Genomic DNA, 25,450 nt, shown 5'->3' on the forward strand with positions numbered 1-25,450 from the left:
AAATGTTGTCTTCCTCCTCCCTCCTCACACCCCATAATTTATTTAGCTTCCAAAATGATCACTTTTTTCCAGACCACCAGGGCCTCTTCCAATAAACAGCTATGTCTCTTCTACCATGCCAACTGATCAGGTAGGCCCAAAGACAGAGGTGGGGAATCTCTCTTCAGAAGTTCTAAGCCTCTTCCAGAGGTTATCTCAGAAAACATCTGCCTCCAAGAACCACGAAAAAATGCAGTTCTGTCCACAAGAAGATCCTGAAGTATGACGGGGGCTTCTAACAATCCCCATTGTTACTCCCATCTCACTTCCCCCTACAAAGACAAGTTGAAAGATACTTCCCATCAGGTTCTCACTCGCCTTTACCTTAAAAATCCTCTTGGGAAGCAAAAAGTAGCTGTCTCTAATTCACACACACACACACACAAAAAGGGTTAAGTCTGATTTTAAGGTATCTTCCTTTTTATTCATATATTCATTTATTTTTTTTTTAAGTAGGCACCACACTGGGTGTGGTTTCCTGACCCTGAGATCAAAACCTGACCTGAGATCAAGACTCACACTGGGCTTGAACTCACAGCCCTGAGATCAAGAGCTGAGCTGAGATCAAGACTTGGACGCTTAACTGACTGAGCTACCCAGGCGCCCCTAGGTCTGAGTTTTAAAGCTTAAATCAAAAGCTTGCAAAAATGTGACATTGTCACCTAGATAATTACAACTTTCGGCTTTTACGCTAAAAAGACATTTAAAAATTAACTAAAAAGAGAAAAGGAGAGGATGAAAATCATATAAAAATTCAAATACTAGGTTTACCCAAATAACAGCAGGCCACCATCTGTAGCATAAAAAAACAGTTTCTTGACAGAAACTGTCATCTTGGCAGAGTGAGAACTCAGACTCTAGATTCAGATTAAAACCCCAATTCTACCACTAACAGCTGTATACCACTATCTGGACAAATTAACTCTGTGACTCTCCATTCCCCAACCTCAGAGGGGGAGTAATATAGCCTCTGTCAGAGAGTTTTGAAATTAAGCACATTGCCTGGGTAGCTTTTCTTTGTTACTGCTTTCTGTCATAAACAGCCATGGCCTTCTAGCACGTTTATTGTATTTCCAACACCAGGAATAATACCTGAGTATTATATTAACAGAGGTATGACATGACATCTTAATTGACATGCCTTTTAAAAAAGATAAAAAACTAACTGATGGATGGAGGAAAGTGTAAAGGGAAAGAATAATAATTAAAATAAAAGACGAGAATAGTCCGCTCTGAGTATGTATGCTAACTCATTAAAGATCTGAAGGTAGGTCAAATCTTAGCCACATAGGAGCAAAAGCAAAAAAAACAAAAACCAAGACCAAAGAATATTCCAATTCAAACTCCACTGAGACTGGAGCATCGCCTATGTATCAGTGCTTTCCTTGACCTCTCCTCATTGACCCGCGTAGTAACTCTCTGAGGCATACTCCACTACACCCATATCGGAACTTAAGTGACCTACCCAAGGTCACAGGGCCAGAAATTCAAAGGGACCTGTCCATGCTTCCAGCTTATTCCTCAAAAGCAGAGGGAAAAATTAGTCTATTAACATTCGTTATCTGTCCATCGCCTGTGTTATCTGGTTAGATTAGATAATTTACATACTACTGCCCTACCTTCTTCTCTACTGATCCTATATTTATATTCTCTTCCCATCTTTATTTCCCTGTGATCATGAGCCTTAGGCCAATGCATAGCAATCCTTCACCACCCTCACCTCCATCAACTTCTGTGGTTGAAAACGGCATTTTTTAATCTTAAATCCATCCATGTTCCTGTTTGGGATAAACATGAAAACTTCACACACACACACACACCCTCCCAGAGATTCCAATACGTATATCCTACCATCCAAATGTCCCCACCCCAAAGTTTTACCTCTCATTGTTTGAATTCCTAAAACAATTTTCCCAATATAAAGTTGTAATAATGCTTTATATACTCCTTAGAAATCATGATATACCCCTGGAAAATCACCAGTTTAGAGAAAGAAACAACCAAATCCGGTGAGAACTAAAAGCTAAGGAATAATGAGTAACAGAAGGACTGGGCCCTGCACAGAATCGACAAAAAGGCAGGGTATTTGTCCAGGACTAAAAATGTCCTAATACTAAACAACCAGCACAGTTTTTAAAGGAATTATCCCTATAGTCAGGAAAAGCGATCCACTGTGCTGCCTAACTGAAATGTCTGTGAAACATCTAAGGCTGTTCTAGCTGAAGGACAAGCAGCAACCCTGGGTCACCATTTCCCTCTCCTGTGCCTAAAGCAGACACCACTATGGGATCACAGCTCCTTCCTGAGGAGCCCAGCTGCTCCCAAACACAGGCGCTCCAGTCAGCGACAAGTCAGAGTTGGCCCCCAAAACGATCCCCAAAACGATGGGGATCATCACTCTGACCCAATAACTTACTCTAAGCAAAGAGGGTAGTTCCTTAGGCTGCCATCTACCTGGTTTCCAAGTAAGTGGTCTATCTCCCAGTAACAAGCTAGATGGACAAAAAATTAAAACTTCAGGCCCTACCTAACTGAAGACCAGATCCTGAACTGGATACATCCCCTCCAAGTATAGTAGTTATTTGCCAGGCTGACAGCAACTAGCTGGTCTCCCTCCTTGACATCTCTTTCGTTGTACCTTTAATTATTAAAGCAAGACATACTGGAGTCAGCCACTAGAAGCCAGTGTGTGGGATTTACCTTTACTCCAGTCTAACTTGGGATATAAATTCCAAAAGACACTGCTGTACAAGGGAACAACTTAATCATTTCAGAGTTCTGAGAAAGAGTTCTGAACACCAGCCAAAGAGGATCATCTGCAATGGGGAGAGTATTGGAAGAAGATCTAGCAGTAAGAGGCAGCCTAAGAAATCCACAGCGCAGCGTGACCAAGTTCAGAGTATGAAGTCAATAGGAAAGGTTAAAAACTGCACAATATCTCCCAGGCAGAAACAACAGAACTTTTAAAACATGAGGGCTGAAGATGAAGAATCAAATATAACTTCAAAGACTAGACAGAAAAATAGCCACAAAAAGAAAGTGCAACAAAAATCCGGGACAAAACAGGAGAGTAGCAGGTAAGAGAGTTGCAGGAGGTTAGTAGGTGAGAGATTAGCAGGTTAGAGATGTGGATCTGAGAGCCACCCCACTCACTGAGGGAGAAAAAAGCCAGGTCCTGGGGGCAGACCGAAGATAAGGACAGAAAAATGAGAACCTGCATTAGACAGTCCTGTAGAAGTTAGAGAAAAAAAGGATGCTAGAGTCTAAATAATAATATTATTCATTTAATTAATAGCAGCAAACACTGTTTAGCACCTAACACCTACAGGCACCCTTCTAAAATGCTTGACATGTTAACCCATTAAACAACCCCATAGGGGTGCCTGGGTGGCTCAGTCAGTTAAGCCTCAGGTCCTGATCTCAGGGTCCTGGGATCGAGGCCCAGCCTCAGGCTCCCTGCTCAGTGGGGAGTCTCCTTCTCCCTCTGCCCCTCCCCCTGCTCATGCTCTCTCTCTCTCTCTGTCTCATTCTGTCTCTCAAATAAATAAAATCTTTTAAAAAAATAACCTATGGAAATAGGTGTTATATAATTATTCCTATTTTATAGATAAGGAAAATAAAGCACAAGAAGTAGGTGAATTCCCTAAGGTCACAAAATGAGAAGCGGAGCTGATTTTGGAACCAAATCTAAGCAAATCTGTATCCAGAGTCTGTAGTCCTCATCACTAGACTACAGGTCCTCTCCTCAGTTAAGACTCCTGTCTCCACTTAATTCAAGCAAACCACTGAACTTCTCTGAGTCTTTGTTTCCTCGCCCGGAAAAAGGGGTAACACTGGCCCTCCCTACATTCCCAAGGCTATAGGGAGCATCTGATGAAAGAGCAGAGGGGAAAGCCCTCTGTGATTTGATTAAGCTCTGTGCGAGGGTGAGCTGCTCACCTGCTCACCAGGCTCACCTCCATCTAACACGTTTCTTTGCAGAATTTGGAAGCAGGAGTGCAGGGAGAACAGAGGTCAAAGAATATATATTTTCAATGACATTTCAAGTGCTTTTGGTTAGATAAAATTTCCATGACTCCATTAAAATATAATCAGATTTCTCTCTACCGCCCAGCAATTGGTTTCTTATCTTGAGCATAAACTGGAACATGATGCCTTTCTGGACAGCATGCCTTAGTACACGAAAGGACCTCTGAAACCTGGGGCTATAAAAACTAAGGGGAGTGAAGGGACAGCTGCACTAAATAATGGATATAAAGAAATTTATAACATAAAAGGTTGTTATTCTAATCAGTAATAATAATAATAACAATAAAGCCGTGGGTGAGGGTGGTTCTGTATCCAACTAGGGGAACAACAAGGTGGTCCCGTGGTCTCAGCCCGGATCCCTCCACTCTGCGCAAGTAGCCAAGATGCTGTCTTCGCGCGACTGCGGGGGACAAACTGAAACGCGCACCCCTCGGGACCGCTGACCTTCCAAGATGGTCCCCTCGCCTCAACTCGGCTCTCAGCAGCTCTACTCGCGGCCACCACTGCCCCGGGGTCTCTCTCCCTAAAGCCCTCAAAGGTGTTGGGGCGCCGCATCCCCCCCGGCACTCACCTCTAAAGTTTTCACCAAGATCTTCATGTAGATCTCGGAGATACCCAAAGACACCCCGAAGGCCGAAGGCAGGAGGATGAGGCCGAGCACCAGCGCCAGCCAGGTGGAAAGGACCTTCCCGGCCAGCTCTGCGCCCTCCATGGCTGGGCGCACCGTCTCGGAAGGGGTCCACGGAGGAGGTCCGAGCGCGACAGCTGTCCCTGTCCCCAGGCAGCCGGGCAGCAGCTCCGGGAGCAGAGGCGCGGAGCCGGGCTCCGGAGAGTCAGCGCCGCCGCCTCCTGACACTCACCTCTGCAGGGAAAGAGGAAAGGAAGGAAAAAACTTTCAGAACGACGGCAATTTCCTTCCTTCCCTTTCGGGCTCCTCCCGGCCCGGCCGGTTAACTCTTTCTCCGCTGGAGGCCCAGGCCAGCGCCGAAGTCACCGCAGCGGGCGCAGACCCGGTCGCGCCGGCCGGACGACTGGAGCCGGGGTGAGCGAAGTGACACCGCGGCGCGGGCAGGAGGGCAGCGCAGCCGGGAACGCGCCCCACCCTAGTGCCTAATTTCCTCTGGGTGGCGACTGCGACGACTCAACGGCTGACTCACCGAGGCCCTCCGGGGCGCGGATCCCTGCGGGCGCACCGCACCACTGCACACCCGCCGCGGGCGGAACCGGCGCCAGGCGGAGCACTGCGCTGGGGCGAGCTGCGCTCCCGCGCCGGGCGCCCTATTTCTGCGCCCTGCTCTCGCCCCACCTCCCCCGCCATCCAACAGGGAGCTTCCAGGTTAGATCTGCACGGCCAGCGCCGCAGCCCCCCGCCACGCCCCGGCGGCCTCCCTTCTCCCCCGCGCCCCGCCTCCGCCAGCACGCCCAGCCAAGGTCCTTTCGGGAGAAGAGCTTTCTGCAAAATGTTAGCATTTCTTCACCCCAGAATGAACTACTGACTATCCGGGACGCTTGAGAAGGTCATGTTTGTATGGCTGTAAAACCACCTCTTTAGAAGGGCTTTCAGGGAGAGGGAAAGGCACAGAGCGCCGCTGAGCTGCCGTTTGCGCCGCTTCCAGGTCTCCCACGCCTCCTTCCCCTCTCTCCGCTGAGCAGCTGTGCGACTCTCTCTTGCTCGTCGGGAGAGGGAAAAGCTCTCTCCCGGAGACGCCTACCCCACTCAGCCGCCATGTCCTTGGCACAGGAATCCTTCGGCTGAGGGTCGCTCTCTTCCTGGGGGAAGATTCCAACCACGGCTGGCCCTACTGCTCATCCAACACTCTCAGCGCACGGAAGCTGCAGACAAATGCCAGGCTAGCTCAAATCTGCACCAAGTTGCCTTGCGCCTCCCGGGCATTCAGTACGCCCCCCAGGCCCCCCACCCCCCACCCCCGCACTGCTGCCGTGCTAGCCCTTACTAGAACGGTGAAGGGCAAAACGCTCTATGGCTATTTGCGACCTGATCGGTTCTTAGGAACATAAGATGGGATGTCGAGACTGTAGGAGATAAGATCAGGCTGTCCAGGGCTTCCAGATCATTACCGAAAAAGACCAAAATCTCATACAGGTCTCTTTCGGGTGTTACTTCAAGCTGGAAAAACTGGGAGGGCAAGCAAACTGAATTGAAGCAGGGTTGATAGCAAACACTTCAAAGAAAGTTGCCCCTGCCCAGGGTGTGGAGGAAACGGGGCGCAGAAAGGAAGAGAGAAACCCCAAGGCAAAGAATGTAAATGTTTCTCCTCTGCACCTCCTGCCAGGTGTGTATCACAAACCTCCTCCACCGCTAAGAAAGAAAACAATTATGACTTGGTCATAAGAACCAAGCTATGAATGAAGAAGCTTTGGTTTCTCTGTGTGTCCTGCCAATTTACAAAAACAAGGAAGACACAATTGCCAAAATCTGTCCCAAGGGCTGAAAACAAACACATATTTAGCATAAAACCTCAAAGATTATATTGACTCATTTAACACGTACACTTCAGGCAAAATTCTTACTCTCCTTATATTTCCTCAAAGGAAGGTGACTAAGGAATGCTGCATGATTGTACCAAAATTTACCCAACAAACACCCTATGCCCGCAACTCAGCGTCAGGATGGCTTCTTCTACCCAGCCAGACACAGGTGCTGGGGGCCCACAATCCCTAGTCATTTCTGTCGCTCACTACCAAACTCCATGAACTGGTTTTGGTTTGGTTTTGGTTTTTTCACTATTGTGGAAGAATTACTGTCTCACAACAGAATGGTAGAATGGTAATAACATGGAATTTGTGGTCTTAGGTTGACTGCAGCACAGACAACTCTAAGTTTGAGCTTTTAGTCCTTCTGTACTTCAGCTTTCTCATCAGTAAAATGGACTCATTTTGGGGTCAGATGTGATTGTGAGTTTGAAACTATTTTGTTTAGCAACAAAGCTCTCCGCAGAGATCAGAAGGCAAGTTGGTGCAAGTGCAAAAGCTCTCTTTTTCTTGCCTAAAACACAAAAGAACCAAGATAGGCTCACTTTTGCAAGTGATGAGGGAGAGGGCGGGAGGGGAGAGAGGGTGGGTGGTCCCAAAGTTCCCTGCACTCACCTCACCTCTCCCCTCTCCTGCAGCCCTTAAGGCTCTTTCAATTACACCTAAGTAGGACCCTCCTTCCTTTCATGCACTTAGAACTCCCTGCACTTACTCTATTAGCTTCCTAGGGCTACCTTGTAACAAGTGACCACAGACTTAATGACTTAAAACAACAAAACTTTACTTTCTCAGTTCTGGAGATGAGAAGTCTGAAGTCGAGAAGTCGAGGTGTCTGCAGGGCCAAGCTCCTTCCAAAGGCTTGGGAGGGCGGGGGGCAGAAATGACTCACAATCTTTCCTTGCTTCCTCTTGCTTCTGGCGGCTCCCAGCATTCGCTGGCTTGTGGCAGCACCACTCCACTCATTGTCTCAGTCTTCCTAAGTCTCCTCTTCCCTTCTCTTCTCTGATAAAGACATTGTTATCCTGGATTTAGGACCCACCCTCATCCAGGGTGATCTCATCTCGAGATCACTCACTTAATTATACTTAATCTTCAAAGATCTTTTTTTCCAAATAAGGTCACATTCACAGGTTAGGACTTGAGCTTGTCTTTTGGAAGGCTACAGTTCAAGCCCCTACACTTATCATCTCTGTAAACTGAGATAATAACACCCACTTGGAGAGATTGTTATTGGGATTTGAGATTATATTTTAAAAATTTAGCTGATAGTAAAATGCTCAATCCTGAGGTTGTTTAGAAGAATCCTGTTTTCCACCTTTTGTCCTGGCACATATTTTAATAATGCTTCCTTTCACTCTTGAAAATACCCTGGTTTGAGTGGTAAATCACATGGTTCCCTTCGGTTTACATAGTTTCTAAGATCCTTCCCAGTCCTAAAATACTAGATTCTTTGACAAAAATCAGTGTCAAGTCTGTGTGACCCCTTGTCAACACCTGAGGCCAAATGAGGTTGTATTAGGGAATGAAGGAAAGAGAATAGCATCTAATTAACATCTCAAACTTCAATGTGGGTAGAAATCCCTGGGGCTCTTGTTAAAATGCAGGTTCTTAGCAGGGTTGGGATGGGGTCTGAGATTCTGCATTTCAGTGAACTCCCAGGTGATGCTAATGTTGTTGGTCTAGGACACACTTGAGTAGCAAGTCCTTAGAGTATGGACAAACAGAGGAGTTTCACATTTAACTGATAACACAAGAATGCGACGGTCCAGCTAAATCTCTGGGAGTCAACACAAAAAGAATTGATTCCCAAGAGCTGGCAGCCCTTATCTGAGGACTCATTTTGTGATTTTACATCTTCTTCGTACCCTTGCTTTGACAGCAGTTGTGGGTAATGTGAACAGAGGAGTTTAGGTTAACAAACTTTGAGCAAATGTCAATACTCTCATGAATAGATGCCTTGGCAAATAAGATGCCATAGTTGAAGCCAAATGATGAATATTGATTTAACATAAGAGGTAGGGTAGAAATGAGAAATCTGGAGGTGAAGCAGATTGCTGCAGCATCTTATTAAACAGACAAGTTTTGCAATTCTTGTCTCTAGCCTTGGTATGAGACCTCCCTTTTCTCTGATTTCACACCTTTCTTGGGTCTTCATCATCTCCTGCCTTGATTCCTGTGTTTGCTTTACCGTTCCACGGTATACTGCTTACTATCAGGAATCTCTTCATTCATCTGTAACTCCCTGCCCATTATCCACTCCTCCACCAGCACAGAATTTTACTTCATGCCACACCGTTGTTCAAAGCCAGCAGTGTGACCCTAATGGTCACTGAGTAAAGTCCAAATGTCTTGGGCTAGTTCTTGAAGCATTCCAATTTTAACTCCCATCACCTTCCAGCAAAATCTTTCTCACCTCCTTCTGGTTTCTGTGGGGTTTCTTCTTCTCTGGGTCTTTGATCACATCACAGTTCCCCCTCCCCATGCCCCCCAACATCCCCTCCAACACCCATACCATGGACCTGCGCTAAAACTCCATCATTCACCTGACCTCCATAAGCTTCTATTTCCACTGATAAACCAGAGTGACATTTTGGGTCTCTAGGAGTTAGTGTCAATTCAGAAATAGTCACCAGTATTCCCAGAAAGTCTGATTATCTCCCTTTCTTCAGTGCGAAGTCACCTTGATAAATGGCCTTAGGTCTTCTGGTAGAAGACCAGGAGATAGATTAACAGTATAACACTTTGGGCAGTCTTCAAGGGGACCCAGCCTCCCCTTCTTTCAAATGGCTCTGGGTCTGTAAACTGGCTCAAGTTTGGGAATTAACTGAGGGACCAAGACTATCTGTTTTCTGATTCAAAGTAAGCTTCTGTTGACTAAACCTAGGAGTCTTCCATTTATACAGAATACAAGTGAGAATTTAATACACAGCCTATTTCTTTTGATCAGCTGGTCAACACCAGAGGTTTCTTGGAGTCAGCCTATTCTGGTTACTACTCTGACTCTGCTGTCCATTACAGGCTCATACCCATTATCCCCATTACGTTTAAGGGCCCCATTTCGATGGTAGCAGTTCCCACTGTAAACTCTAACCTCCAGAAAAAAACAACCAAAGAGCTCTTCAAGGATCCTGGGGCTCCCTTTCACAAATTTATTTCTCACCGTTGAAGAAAGAGGTATGTCTTTGGATCTTCCTAAGATGAGTGGTCAGGGGGCGCCTGGGTGGCTCAGTTGGTTAAGCGACTGCCTTCGGCTCAGGTCATGATCCTGGAGTCCCTGGATCGAGTCCCGCATCGGGCTCCCTGCTCGGCAGGGAGTCTGCTTCTCCCTCTGACCCTCCCCTCTCTCATGTGCTCTCTCTCATTCTCTCTCGCAAATAAATAAATAAATCTTTAAAAAAAAAATAAAATAAATTTCACCTGATCCAACTATATATTCCTTCCACCATGTTCTCACACCTATCCTGCAGATTTGTGCCTGTATAAATTTTTAAAATCATGCAGTTCTTCTGGAGCATCATGTACCTCCCCATGGGTTATACTTTGTATTTCACCTTTCAGAGCTTGCTAGGACTTGAGTTTAGTTACAGGTCTAGAAGCCCAGAGTGGTAGAGGCAAGTCCTGAAGAGAGTCATCTTTGTCTTTCAAGGCAAGTGCCTCAGGGGAGGTCATTACAGGTTCTTCAGGCAAAGGAGTGCTAAGTTCTTCAGGCAGAGGTAGAAAGCTGCTTCCACAGGCAAAGATGACTCAGCAGAATTTAAGGGTTCGATGTCCCCTAGCTCTGAAAAGATTTGCCCTGATATCCTCTTGTCAGTTTCTTCCCAATCGATGCCATCATTTTGTGTTATAATTCAGTCACTCACAGGATGAGACTCTACGCATGCTTTTCAGAAATATTGGCCCATGACTACAGAAGATTAGGGTTTCTTTCAGGGCACATACAGAAGATTTCAGGTCATTTATTTGGAGTGCGACCCAAGAATTTGAAATCCTGAGCTCATCCTTTTCTTTTCCTACTATTGGAGTGCAGTTAGGAACAAACAGTCAATCTCATTATATTCCTTAGTTTAACTAAAATGATCTAAAATAACAAATATATGGTTACCCAGAATCTTGCCTTCTGTTAATATTGATTAGGAATATCCAAATGGCCATATTTTACTTGTCCCTTACCGTATTATGCTGTGGGCTATCAGTGCTCTCCTTATATCACTGAAATTAGAACCATTGGTGCATTTAAATCTAATCAGATTAAAAAGACAACTCCAGAAAACTTGTCCTTTAGATTCTGAATGAGTATGTATGAGAATAAAAGGCACAGCATAGGAATATATTCAATGATATTGCAATAGCCTTGTATGGTGACAGATGATAGTTATATTTGTGGTGAATATAGCATAATGTATAAACTTGTCAAATCACTATGCTGTACATCTGAAACTAATATAACATTGTGTGTCAACTCTACTCAAATTTTAAAAATTTAAATACCATCAATCACACATGTGTGAGAATGAGGGCAAAAAAGGAAAAATAACATCTAACTATAAAAATAGTAAAAATAAAGTATTACTGTAAGAATAGTTGTATACACCCCTGAAAGGGTCTCAGGGACCTCCAGGAGTCCCTGGCTATATTTTGAAAACCACTGACCTAAATAAAAGTATTTCTCCAACAAAAAAATAATAGTGCATGGAGACACATTATTTATGATGAAGTTGCCTAATACCTCATGCATCATACCTCATTTGAACTTATAGGAATTAAATTATATGACTAAAAAATGAAAAGAGCAAAAATGAAATAGTGGCCATTCCACTCAGGTAGCATTTTGAGATGGGGAACATAAATCTTCTTTTCCTTCTCAAGGTGTCAGTTCCTGGGGGGAGCGGGAGTCTCTCAAAGTGTGAACATTTCCCTTGCCAAGTATGATTCTAGTGTTAAAAACTAGAGTGCATATTTTTAAACCGCTTAGCCCTAAAAGCCAAGCATTTGCTTCATCTGTGCTCAGTCCAAAAATGAATCTATTCCAATATTGGAAGGAAAAATGACATGGTAAGAGGTAGTCTATCAGTTTCCATGATGGAGCATTCCTAGGGAACTCTTCAAGGATGATTTTGACCACTCAACTACTTATTTATGGATAGGCTAAGAAACTAACTCTTGGATCTAGAATGTGACCCCACAGGGGTACCTGGGTGGTGCAGCTGGTTGAGAGTCAGACTCTTGGTTTCTGTTCAGGTCATTATCTTGGGGGTCATGAGATTGAGGTGGGGCTCCACACTCAGCCTGGAGTCTGCTTGGGCTTCTCTCCCCCTCTGTCCCTCCTGCTCATATGCTCTCTCTCTCTCTCTCTCAAAATAAACAAATAAATCTTTAAAATATAATAATGTGACCCCACAGATTCTTTTTTTTTTTTTTAAGATTTTATTTATTTATTTGAGAGAGAGAGAAAGCACATGAGAGGGGGGAGGGTCAGAGGGAGAAGCAAACTCCCTGCCTAGCAGGGAGCCCGATGCGGGACTCGATCCCGGGACTCCGGGATCATGACCTGAGCCGAAGGCAGTCACCCAACCAACTGAGCCACCCAGGTGCCCCTTGACCCCACAGATTCTAATCTACAGTCTGATTGGGAACCACTATCATAGGACCTAATAGCTGACCCTACTCTATCTAGTCTCCAAACGTAGGAGTGAGAACTAGTAGTTAAAATTTTTCGGACTGTATGATAGAGCGATATACTCAACGCACATTTGATGAATTGAACAGAATGTCCCCAAAGAGCAAGAATGCAGCTTCAAAGAGTATGTACACAGGGAGAAGGGAAGCCTCTGACCAGAAAGCCCAAGTTCCCCTTTCCCCAGTCCATTTATTCACGGATTTTATGTAAATCAGCGGTCAGAAACTAAAGGGCCTTTATAAGGACCCATCCAATGTTTTTTAAGAAATTTGAATTGATTGCCCACATATTAAAATCTTCACACTAAAATTAGAATTTCCAGACTCTCGTATAATCAGGCAACACTGAGCTTGCTTCCTACAGGACAGAACCTCTCCATCTTCATCCCTCTTGTGGTCTTTTGTCATCATTACAGCACTGATGTATTTCTTATAGTAGAATAGAAATAAGAGGAAAACGACTTGTACTTTGTACCTAGGTACTTATCAAAGTGTTTCTTAACCCCAGCTGACTTCTTCATTTTCATTACTTGCACAGCCTCTTCCAGGAGGTATTTGAATTTGAATGTAGATAGACCTCAGCTAACCCAGTTAGTCAGAATTTCTTCCATAGGGAATTTTATTATCCATTACTACCAAAGCTTTAGAATTTCAGTATTCCCAAGAGCTGGATATTACGAAGAAATGAGTTTCTTTCTCTTTTCTTTCTTCCTTTCCTCCTTCTTTTTATTTATTTTTTTATTTTTAAAGATTTTATTTATTTATTTGAGAGAGAGAGAGAGAGCCCAAGAGGGGGTAGGGTCAGAGAGAGAAGCAGACTCCCTGCTGAGAAGGGAGCCCGATTTGGGGCTCAATTCCAGGACTCCGGGATCATGACCTGAGCCGAAGGCAGTCGCATAACCAACTGAGCCACCCAGGCGCCCTCCTCCTTCTTTTTAATTTTTTTTGTTCAAAGACTAGAGATCTCCGTTCAAGATTAGAGAAGGAGTTTGATGGCCAAGTGCCCTGTGTCCCTAGGACAATACTAAAACAGAAGACCCCACTATAGAGTTTGGTATCTCTGGGGAAGGGGAGGGAGATGATGACAAAGGAGAATAAAATTGGGGAAACAATAAAAATGTTGACAAAAGTTTCCATTAAGAAACTGCTCACCTTCTTCCTCAGGCAGCTGTAATCACTTTATCCCCAGTAATATCCACTTTTACATAATTTACCAATATTCCCAAAATCTTTCTCTAATTTTGGAAGAATCATTACATTATTATAATAACCAGTAAAACCCCTTAACAGATTTTAAAAGTTGACTTCATATTCAAAATTTCTGGATAACAGCAACATTTTGCTCAGACGCTAATATTCTATCTAGCCTTCTGAACTTACCTGAGAGTGGGTAAAATCCTCGTCCCTCTGATGCAAGTGTTGTACATATCTGCACACACACAGTTGCTTGTATATAGGTCTTGGTGGTTTGATGATTCCAGGCATGATTTCATGACTTACCATTCTCTGATGATATAATCACTCATGCACTAAAATTCATTCATGATTGGAAAACTTGTCATAGAGATTGATTTTCTGTCTTTTGTCCTTAAAATAATCACATTTCAGGGAAAACAAAAAACTTTTAAAGATAAAAATTTTAAAAGACCAAATGCAACTCTGCATTATATATTTGGACAACTGGTAATAAATGGAAACTGGTATTTTAAATATTATTTAGATGCATACCTTCCTTTTACTCAGTCAGAATAAAAATAAGTAGATTAATAATTAAGGAGAGCAGTCAAATTTATCCCAGGATTAGTCCTGGAGTCTTTCATTCTGCAAGTTCATAAGTTAAAAACGTTTTCAAATCACGAGAGTTGCCTTTAATTAATGGATTGCTGTCACCACCTGATAATACATAGTGCTAAAGTTCACTTCTGCATCTTGAGCAGAGAGCGACTAGCTGACAACAACAATTAAGAAGAAAACAACTTGCTGACTAATTAGTAGCTTCAATGTACTCTGGCCTCTGTTAAAAATAAAATCTCTTCAACTATCACGATGACTGTTACAATGCACCACTGTTATTTATAATGCTTCACCCATTACTCTTTGTCTCCTCCTCGTGTCTCCCCACTGAAGTTGGAGGAAAAACACTCCCCTCATCAAGCCAGAGTTTAAAATAGGTAGTGATACCAAGCACACTCCAGCATGACTTCTATGCTTCAATTATTTCCCATTCTTTTAATTATTCTAACAAACGAAAACTTTATTGTTTTACTTACTTTAAATCCATCAGGTATTATTTTCACTAGAAAATGACTAACAATGTTTTGGGTGGGACCTCAACATAAATGCAAGGAAAACTGGTTAACCCAACCTTGTCCATGAGTAAACAGTCAGGTGAGGGCAATCATCACCTCAATGCTTCTCAAGATGGAGTTCCTGAAACCACAAGAAACACAGACATAATCGTGGGGGGTCCGTAAGTTCTCTGTGAGTAAGTAGTGGCCATCTACTCTTTAACTCAGTATTTCTTAAATTATAGCATACAAACATCTTAAAGATGTGAGAATTCTCTGGTTTGAGCCTCCCAGGAAGAAGGTGATATGGTTCTGAATCTGGTGAACTTACATCTGACGGAAATGTTCTTTGGAACCAGGAAAATCCCAGCCTATGAGTCTGTCATTAAAGACCTTAAAAACTAGACAGTTCAGGACACCTTGGTGGCTCAGTAGGTTAACGCCTGCCTTCGGCTCAGGTCATGATCCCAGGGTCCTGGGATTGAGTCCCACATCGGGCTCCTTGCTCAGCGGGGACCCTGCTTCTCCCTCTGCCTCTCTCGCTCTCTCTTTGTCTCTCATGAATAAATAAATAAAATCTTAAAAAAAAAAAAAAACCAGATGGTTCACTACACTGTATGTGTTAAATGAATTAAGGAAAACATCACCTTGCTCACTGTTGACTAAAGTCTCAGCCTCAAACTTTCCTATTGACCTGCCCTTACAAAAAAGTATGTCAGGGGCATATTCTTTGCAACTCCTGTCTGGAAAATACCATGACCCAGTCTCCCCAGCACTCCTAAAGCCAAATGCAAATGACTCCAGAGCAGAGATTCTGCAAGATTGCCTGGAATGAGCTACCCTGATGAGGCAAGTTCTTATAAAATTCCTATGGGGTTAGAGAGAGTGAGAGAGAACATAAAAAATGCAGACCCACCACTACCTCAGTGTGATCATCTCCATTTGAGATAGCTAAAATGGCCCTTGGTTTTAAAATCTAAAATTTGGTTGAGTCAAGCTTTTGTGGCCAGTTCATAACATCAAATTCACAAGAGACCGAGCTATGAATCAGAAAGCCTAGTGCATATATATGATGCTGTGTATATGTTTCTGGTAGCCAGAACATCTTCAAAATATAGTACCTCCTCCTTCACTGTATCAAAGGGCTGAAAGGCCAAATTTACAATCAAAAGAAATAAGAGCAAGACAGCTGTATAGTGTTAAGGGTTCTTTCACCCATGGCCAAGAGAAACCTGGAGCAGGATTGCTGCTGTGTGACTAAAAGAGGAGTTGCCCCCTTCCAGTGCCTCCCCTGGCCATGTTATGTGATAATCACTCAAATCAGCCTCTCTGGTTTCTCTCCTTTTCCTGATTCTATTTGGACTCTCATCTTCCTTCCTTAAATAGGTTTCTTGATAGTCGGTGAAGTCATGGTGCCTCTCGTGTTCATCATATTCTGGTCACTGTTCTGGGAAATTCACTCTGGTCACCTTCATGGGTGTTCCTCACATCTCTTCTGCTATACATTTACCAGGTTTTCCTGATGGGTGTTTGTTTGTTTGCCACAAATGACTCATTATGCATAGTTTCATTCATCCTCTTAAATCATTTTTTGAAAAAAAGTGAGAATAGGGCATCTGGATGGCTCAGTCGGTTAAGCATCCAACTCTTGAATTCGGCTCAGGTCATGATCTCAGGGTTGTGAGATCAAACCCTGTGTTGGGCTCTGTTTTGGACTCTGCACTGAGTGTGAAGCCAGATTAAGATTCTCTCTGTCTCTCTCCCTCTGCCCCTTCTTTCTCTCTCTCCATCTCTCTCTCTCTCCCTCCCTCTCAAAAAAAAAAAAGAGAGAGAAAAGTTAGAATAAGTAATTACTTCAGAAATAAAAAGTGATGAGCAATAAATGTGTAAGTTATATACATTTATATAAATGTATAAGAGATAAATGTATACATTTTTTCATTCTCAAAGGATGTTCTTATTTCCAAATTCTGGTGACCCAGGGATATCTTGTTCCATTCTCTCTATATTGACTTTTTTAGTAACTCCTAATGAAAAAGTTCATTCATTCAATAAGCAAATATGGAGGTTATACTATTTATAAGCCAGATATTATGATAAATCTTGGAGGTTTAAAGAAGAATAAAATGGTCCAGTGCATGTGAAGAAATTGACTAAGAAGGTCCATAAATACAGTATAACCTAGAATGAATCCACTTTTGCCCCTTCTGATCCATTTTCCACTATGCTATTGGAGCAGTCATTTTGAAAGAAAGCATCAGCATATTTTAGCTTATTTGGTCTCACAGCCATGTGTAAGATATCAACAATCCAGCATAGACAGGGTTGCACCAAACCCAGTCCTATTCCTCATTACTGTCTCTTCTAGTAGAAGATTAAGACTCAGGGTCCTTGGTACTGATGCCAAAGCTCTAGATCTCCTGCAAGCAATTCTTGAATAAACTCACATCTGCCTCCCCAAGGGTAAGCCTCCTTTGCTGTGCCATGAGCTGTAAGTATAAATAAAGTCAAGAAACATTTCCCACCACAGAAGCAACTGAGTCCCAGTGTAGTAAATCAAGGGAAAATTAATAAAGGAACCCTCACTAAAATGGAGTCAGGAGGCCAGAAGGGGGAGCTCTCACCCCGTGACACTCAACATCGATTACAGCAAGAATTGTCAATTATTTATAGACCCCGACAGAAGAACGGTCAACAGGAAAAAATCAATAGTCATAGGTCCCAACAGGAAAAGATGTACATTGCATCTCCTACATAAGAAATTAACTACCACAGCCACTCAGCCAGATGAGAAACCATCATCCTGAACTCTTGCTTTTCTCCAATGGACTTCCATTCAAAATCACCCCTCCCAACATCCTCCTTCTTCTCCATGAAATAACATTCCTCTCATTTGTTTGTCGGATTTGCCTATGGTTTTTGCTGTGGCTTGTTTGTCCCAAATTGCAATCCTCTACTATTATCAAATAAACCCACTTTTTGCTGGTAAAATAACTGTTTTATTTTTAAGTCAACAAGCTATATATGACTATTTATTTACAGTCCAAACACGGCACTGATTAAGACTTATGTCTAAAACATCTACATTCCTGTTTTTCTTTCAGGTTTCACTAGAAACAAAATGTAAGTCTTTCCTTTACATTTGTGTAATTAGAGTCTGTTTACAGTTGACTCAAAATGAGATTCCAAAATATATTTTAGTTCTCTCTCTCTCAGCTCAGGTAACCCTCCCCCAAGTTTTAGTCAGAACTTCCACACCTAATGTTCCTTTTGGCTTGGCAATGGTTCTCTCCCCACCTCTTTTCCTCCCTATTTAGGTGCTTAAGAAGACTTTCCTTGACCTAAAGCTGGGGGCGGGGAGGGGTCGGTACCTTGATTATTCTTGCTTCTAGCTTTCTATCTCTTTCCTACAAAGTGTTTATCAGAATTGTGTAATTATTTTATCATATAAGAGATTATGTCTTTAATGGTTTTGTCTCAAATTAGATTATAAATTCCATTAGGGCAGACACTAACCTGACTTACAATAGATATTCAATAGTTGTGAATTCATGAATATGAGGAAAATATAAAGCAGGATTCCTACTCTCCAAGAATTTAGAATCTTATTAAGGAAAGAAAAAAAAATCCAAGAAATATTTACTATGCCCAGCCATCAAAAATTAAGAACCACGGGCGCCTGGGTGGCTCAGTCAGTTAAGCATCCGCCTTCGGCTCAGGTCATGATCTCAGAGTCCTGGGATCAAGTCCTGCATCGGGTTCCCTGCTCAGCGGGGAGTCTGTTTCTCCCTCTCCCTCTGCTTCGTCCTCCCTGCTCAAGCTCTGTCTGTCTCTCTCAAATAAATAAATAAAACTGGGCTTTGCATCCTTACAAAAAAGACCCCAGAAAGCCAACTGTCATAGGGTTATCATGAGAAGGAGCCTTCATCAAACACTCAATCTGCCAGCACCAAGATCTTGGACTTCCTAGCCTCCAGAACTGGGAGAAATAAATGTTTATTGTGAATAAGCCATCTAGTTTATGGCGTTTTTGTTAGAACAACCCAAAGAGACTAAGACAGGAATGTAAGGATGTAAAGTTCGGGGGAGATGAACCATGAGAGACTATGGACTCTGAGAAACAAACTGGGGGTTTTAGAGGGGGGTGGGGGGATGGGCTAGCCTGGTGATGGGTATTAAAGAGGGCACGTACTGAATGGAGCACTGGGTGTTATATGCAAACAGTGAATCATGGAACACTACATCAAACACTAATGATGTAATATATGGTGACTAACATAATAAAATAAAATAAAAAAAAAAAGAATGTAAAGTTCAGTAGAGAAAGCATGATCTTGGTGGGGAGTGGAGAAAAGACAGTGGAAGATCAGGTGGATTAAATGGAGATTTAGCAGCAAAGCAATCAGCTATTTTAGGAAATACATTCATTTGCTCGGGCTGTCTTAAAAGAGTACCCCAAACTGGGGGGGTTAAACAATAGAAATTCATTGTCTCACAGTTCTGGAGGCTAAAGTCCAAACTCAGTAGGGTAGGAAGAGTTCCTTCTGAGAGCTGGGAGGGAGAATCTGTTCCTCTCCTCTCTCCTAGCTTCTGGTGGTTTTCCTGCAAGCTGGCATCCTTGGCTTGTAGACACAACATCTCTGCCTTCATGTTCACATGGCACTGTCCCTGTGTGCATATCTGCATATCTGTCTCTTTACACGGCATTCTTCTTACAAGAACACCAGTCGTACTGGAATAGGGGCTCCCCCTATGAGGTAAGCGGATAATCAAAGGTGGATAATAAAAGCGCTTGTAATCTCCTGTAAAGTAGTGGTTTACAACTCTATGGCTATCAGAACTACATTTTTCAGAAATGACAATACCTGGGCCCTTCCTAGCATTTCAGAGGATTTCCCAAAGCCTAAGGGCCTTATATATGAGGCTACTTCTCTTTCAATCACCTCTTTATTCCTTTTGGTCTAGTAAGCACTGGGAGACAGGAGCCCAGAGTTCTGGTTCTGACTTTGCTTCAAATTAGTATCTACAGTTCATTGCAGCATGATTCACAATAGTCAAGATATGGAGATAATCGAACTGTCCCTCAAAGCATGGCTGCATAAAGAAAATGTGAAATGTATAAGAATGTTATTCACCTTTTTAGAAAGGAAGAAATCCTGTCATTTCTGACAACATGGATGAAACTGGTGGACATGATGGCAAGTGAAATAAACTAGGCATAGAAAGACAAATACTGCATTATCTAAATACTTGTAATCATAGAAGCACAGCGTAGAATGGTGATTGACAGGGGCTGGGGAGTGGAGAAAATGGGGAGATGTTGGTCAAAGCTTATAGTTACACAAGGTAAGTACCACAGATCTAATATACAGCATGGTGACTATAGTTAATAATACTGTATTGTATACTTCAAAATTGGCCAAGAAGGTAAATCTTAAGTATTCTCACCACACACACAAGAAAGGTAACTATGTAGGGTGATGGACATGTTAACCAGCTTGATTGTCGTGATCATTTCACAATGCACACATATATCAAAACATCACGTTATACTTCAATAAATACATTTATTTGTCAATTGCCCCAGTAAAGCTAAAGAAGAAGACAAAAAAGGATGAAGCTATGAACCATATAAAATACTTTGTAGAAAATAACTATTTACAAATTTGGATGGCTTAATTGCTCTGGGCTTTTAGTTTTTGCATCAGTAAGATGAGAAGGGCCTAAATAATCTCCAAAGGTCCCTTCAATTCTTGTATTATTTGATGCCTGCAACCAAGGAGAATGTTTAGTAAATCTGCTCTTGGCATAAAAAAATTAAGGTGAAATGCTTTAGAACATGCCACCCCAAAATATACTGCTTTAGCATATTGATTACTTTGAGCTGAAGACATTTGAAAAACAACAAAGGCAGAAAGAGCACGCCGGCCTACTCTTTCTTTCTTTTTTTTTTTTTTTAAAGATTTTATTTATTTATTTGTCAGAGAGAGAGAGAGCGCGCAAGCAGGCAAAGGCAGAAGCAGGATCCCTGCTGAGCAAGGAGCCCCATGCGGGAATTGATCCGAGGACCCTGATATCATGACCTAGCCAAAGGCAGACACTTAACCAACTGAGCCACCCAAGCGTCCCTGACCTACTCTTTCTACCAAAAAGCAGGTCATAAAATTTCTCATGAGAAAGATGGCCTGCCTGACCAGGAAGAGAACGGAGTTTTAGTTTCACTGATTTTTCTCCTTTTTTTTTTTTTTTTTAAGATTTTATTTATTTATTTGACAGAGAGATAGAGAGAGCACAAGTAGACAGAGCTGCAGGCAGAGGGAGGAGGGGAAGCAGGCTCTCCGCCGAGCAGGGAGCCCAATGCGGGGCTCGATCCCAGGACCCTGGGATCATGACCTGAGCCGAAGGCAGACGCTTAACCGACTGAGCCACCCAGGCACCCCTCTCCATTGTTTTTCTATTTTCTATTTCATTTATCTCTCCTCTAGTCTTTATTATTTCATTCTTTCTACTAGTTTTGGGTTTGTTGTGTTCTTCTTTCTCTAGTTTCTTAAGTTGTAAGTTAGGTTGTTGATTTCAGATCTTTCTCATTTTTTAATGTAAGTATTTATAGCTATGAATTTCCCCCTTAACACTATTTTATAGTTATGTTATCATTTTCATTCCTCTCTATTTTCTAATTTCCCTTGTGATTTCTTCTTTGACTCACTGATTGTTTAAAAGTGTGTAGTTTAATTTCCACAATATTGTCAATTTTCTAGTTTTCCTTCTGTTACTGATTTCTCTAACTGCATCCCATTGTGGTAGAAGATACTTTATATGATATCTATCTTTTTAAATCTGCTGAGACTTCAGTGTGACCTAACACATGGTCTTTCCTGGAAAATGTCCCGTGTGCACTTGAGAAGAATGTGCACACTATTATTCTTGGGTGAAGTATTCTGTACCTGTCTGTTAGAACTACTTGGTTTATTGTGTTAAGTCCTCTCTTCCCTCAGTTAGCTTTTGTCTAGTTGTTTCATCCATTATTGTGAGAGGGGTATTGAAGTCTCCAACTCTCATTGTAGAGCTGTCTATTTCTCCCTTCAACTCTTGCCAGTTTTTGCTTCATATGTTTTGCTGGTTTGTCATTAGGTATGTAAATGTTTCTAATTGTTATATCTTCTTGCTGTGTTGAATTTCGATTAATATACAGGATCCTTCCTTTACTCTTGGAAACTTTTTTGATTTAAAGTCTATTTCGTCTGGACATGGGTTGGAAAATGGCATCTCCCACAGACGGGACAGATCTGGAAGCATCTTTGCTAAGTTTTGAAAAACTTGACCATGCCCCACCAGACCTTTGGCCAGAACAATTACCAGGTGTTGCTGAATTCGCAGCTTCCTTTAAAAGTCCTATTACTAGTTCTCCACCCAAATGGATGGCTGAAATAGAATGTGGTGACATTGACATGTTGAAAGAACTGGGGAGCCTCACCACAGCTAATTTGATGGAGAAGGTACAAGGCCTACAGAACTTGGCCTATCAGCTGGGGCTGGATGAGTATTATTCATCTACTCTAGGGGTTGACATTTACTTGACACCCTAATCTGGTTTTGATGTCTCAATCCTCTTTCCTGCATTAATTGAGAGGATGACATGGATGAAAAATAAGCAATAGGAACTGATGAATCCCCAAGGACCAGTGATCCTGTTTTCATACAAATATCTGCACTGATAAAAATGATGGAAAGAAAAGAAATGCCAAAAATATTTGTCCTCAAAACATGATTGTTTGTCACTTCCCTAGAGCATTGCTCTATGTTAGTATAGAAATAATGTGTACCTTCTAGAGCTGGTAGTAACTAGACTGTGTCTTTTGGAAGATGAACCATGCCCTTTGATTTGGTACGTGATTATGTCTCAGATAACCCTTTTGGGTTTTTGGAGTGCAGTAATTTTTTGTATAGGCGTTTAAAGCTTGTCATGATTGGGGACCCTTGGCTTGATTTGAGCAGTTAATTAATGAAATTCTCATGAAATACATGGAAATATGAAAAAGTGTAAACTGCCTTACCATATAAAGAATTCCATTTTTATAACTTCAAAAAATAAATAAATAAATAATAAGGTCTATTTTGTCTGATATTTGTATAGCCACCCTGCTCTCTTTTGGTAACTATTTGCATGGAATATCTTTTTCCATCCTAGCTCCTGCAAGCTGCGTGCAAGCTGCTCTAGGAACATGTGTGTCTGGCTGCTATGGGGCTGGGAATGGGGCTGGGTAGCTCCTACTGTGCTCAGAGCTGACATTGACCAATTACTCCATGTAGATGGTATCCAAACTTAATTGAATTGTAGGAAACCGACTGGTAACAGAGAATTGCCTGATATGCGGAAAAACCCACACATCTGGTGACAACAGTATTGTGTAGCAAAAAAAAAAAACAAAAAAAACCCCACAGAGGATGAGTGTGTTTTGTCCATACATGTGAATGTTATGGATTGAATGGTGTCCCCCAAATTCATCTGTTGAAGTCCTAACCTCCAGCACCTCAGAATGTGACTGTATTTTGAAGTAAGGAATTTAAAGAGGTAATTAAGGTTAAATGGGGTCATTAGGATAGACCCCAATCCAATATGACAAGGAAATTTGAATGCAGACACACGCAGAGGAAGGACCATGTGAAGACACAGGGAGAAAATGGCCATCTACAAGCCAAGGAGAGAGGCTTCAGATGAAACCGTCCTACTAACACCTCGATCTTAGACTTCTAGCCTCCAGAATTGTGAGGAAATATATTTCTGTTGGTTAAGCCACCCAGTCTGTAGTATTTTGTTCTGCCAGCCCTAACAAACGAGTACTGTAAGCACAAAACATTTTGAAAATTTGGGAAACAGTCATAGAGAAATAGCATAAATTATGGCAGAATTATTTGAGTCTATCAAAAAAACCTAACGTTTTGTAAGCTAATAACATTCTACACTTATAGATGAAATAAAAACGTTTTTTGATTTTATCTTTTAGAAACTTTATGTCTATATTGTACTATATTTTATGTAGTGACCTTGAGACTGACTTTGTTTAAAGAAAATATAGTGTATATACACAATGGAATATTATTCAGCCATAAAAACGAAAGAAACTGTCATTTGCAACCATATGAATTAACCTTGAGGGCATTATGCTAGGTGAAATAAGTCAGACAGAAAAAGACAAATACCGTACGATCTCACTTATATGTAAGATCTAGAAAACTTGAACTCATAGAAACAGAGAGTAGGATGGTAGTTGCTGGGGCTGGATAGTGGGGGAAATGGGGAGAGGTTGGTCAAATGGTACAAACTTTCACAATTATAAGATGAATAAGTTCTGGGAATCTGATGTACAACATGGTAACTATAGTAAACAATACTGTATTGTGTACCTGAAATTTGCGAAGAGAGACCTTAAATGTCCTCAACACACACACACACACACACACACAGTCAAATATATGAGGTTATGGATGTGTTAACTAACTTTATTGTAGTAATCATTTTACAATATACATGTACATGAAATTACCACATTATATACCTTAAATTGTACAATTTTCTTTTCTTTTTTTTTAAAGATTTTATTCATTTGAGAGAGAGACAGAGAGGATGAACAGGGTGGGGGGGACAGAGAGAGAGGGAGAAGCAGACTCCCCGCTGAGTAGGGAGCCCAACTAGGGGCTCAGTCTCAAGACCCTAAGATCACCTGAGCTGAAGTCAGACGCTTAACTGGCTGAACCACCCAGGCGCTGCCACAATTTTATTTTCAACTATACTTCAATAAAGCTGGCGGAAAAAAGAATGACTTTGTTTTGACCTGCATAATAGTCAACATGAATATTTATGTTGGATCACTGATTGGATATTTAAAATAAAAAACATTGGTACAAATTTGAAAATGGAATCTTTGTGGCTCAGAGAGAATTTCATGGGTGATATGAAAAAGCAAGCACTCTGTCCATTTGGATCCTGAGAAGCAGACCCAAAGACAGGATTAGATGTGAGAGAGCCATATTGGGGGAAATACCTATGAAAGATAAGGGGGAGACAGGTGAGTGAGCAGGGAGAGGCTTCACCATGTCATGCATGTATGACACCCGGGAAAGGAGTGAGGGAAGGAAGGAGGGCTGTGGAGGAGGAGACTCAGATGCAGAGCAAGCTAAGAAAATCTCTGCCAGGCTGATGGGGAGTCCTTGAGCCAAAGTCCCCTGCTAAAGGAATCCGGTTTCTTATAAGGATGGGCCTTCATTAATATGTCCATCATGCACACTGGTTGGCTGGGAGCTGCCGGGATAGGGGAATGTGGCCACAGCATTCACAGGAGCTGTAGGTGGAGGCTTTCAGTCAACTCTCTCCCCTCATAGTTTCCCTTGAAGACCTGAGTGGAGCATATCCGTGGCCACATACACTCTATTCCCTTTGAAGAAACTGTATAATTAATGATAGGCTGTTAAGACAACTTATATCTTCCTTTATGATACTCATTTATTTTTATGCCTATTTGTCCATGTCATAAGCGCAATCATTACTTTCTATATTCCTGTAATGATCCTTATTATGGGGAAAAAAGTTATCTAAAAATGCAAACAGAAAGGTAAAAAAAAAAAGGTTTTTCCTTGAAATGATTTGATTTTGTGTTAACCCACCCATTTAAAATACCACAACTACTTAATAGAGATGGATATTACTGGGTCTCAATTTTTTAAAAAAGATGTATTTATTTATTTGAGAGAGAGAAAGAGATTGGGGTTGAGGGGCTGGGGGTGAGAAAAGCCCAAGCAGACTCCATACTGAGCACGGAACCGACGCCAGGCTCAACCTCACAACCCTGAGATCATGACTTGAGCTGAAACTAAGGGTCAGAGGCTTAACCCAGGTGCCCCTATTGGATCCCAATTTCAGTAAGCAA

The 25,450-nt window shown here is 42.1% G+C and overlaps 2 protein-coding genes across 3 annotated transcripts in view; one reads left to right on the forward strand and one right to left on the reverse strand.

Moving 5' to 3' along the window:
- The window catches only part of GPAT3 (glycerol-3-phosphate acyltransferase 3), a 61,674-nt gene extending 56,341 nt beyond the window's left edge, over positions 1–5,333 (reverse strand). The window contains exons 1-2 of one of the 2 annotated variants that reach the window (XM_035004612.1): positions 5,226–5,333; positions 4,640–4,930 (exon numbers count right to left, since the gene is read on the reverse strand). In XM_035004612.1, coding sequence (XP_034860503.1) covers positions 4,640–4,780 — 141 coding nt within the window. In that variant the 5' untranslated portion in view covers positions 4,781–4,930; positions 5,226–5,333. Of the gene's footprint in view, positions 1–4,639; positions 5,114–5,225 lie in introns of those variants that run through there. The other variant, XM_035004613.1, reaches the window with a different exon arrangement.
- A 16,451-nt stretch (positions 5,334–21,784) lies between these two features.
- On the forward strand, positions 21,785–22,111 carry LOC118010839 (protein lin-52 homolog). Its single transcript, XM_035005558.1, has one exon. The coding sequence runs from the start codon at positions 21,785–21,787 to the stop codon at positions 22,109–22,111; it is 327 nt and encodes a 108-aa protein (XP_034861449.1).
- Positions 22,112–25,450: the final 3,339 nt, after the last annotated feature.

This window comes from Mirounga leonina, unplaced genomic scaffold (assembly GCF_011800145.1).
Source record: "Mirounga leonina isolate KUSES-001 unplaced genomic scaffold, KU_Mleo_1.0 Mir_129, whole genome shotgun sequence".
Taxonomy (NCBI): Eukaryota; Metazoa; Chordata; class Mammalia; order Carnivora; family Phocidae; genus Mirounga; species Mirounga leonina.

Bases quoted from the DNA above. Each gene is read 5' to 3' on its own strand.
- LOC118010839 (XM_035005558.1), top strand. From the start codon at position 21,785: ATGGCATCTCCCACAGACGGGACAGATCTGGAAGCATCTTTGCTAAGT.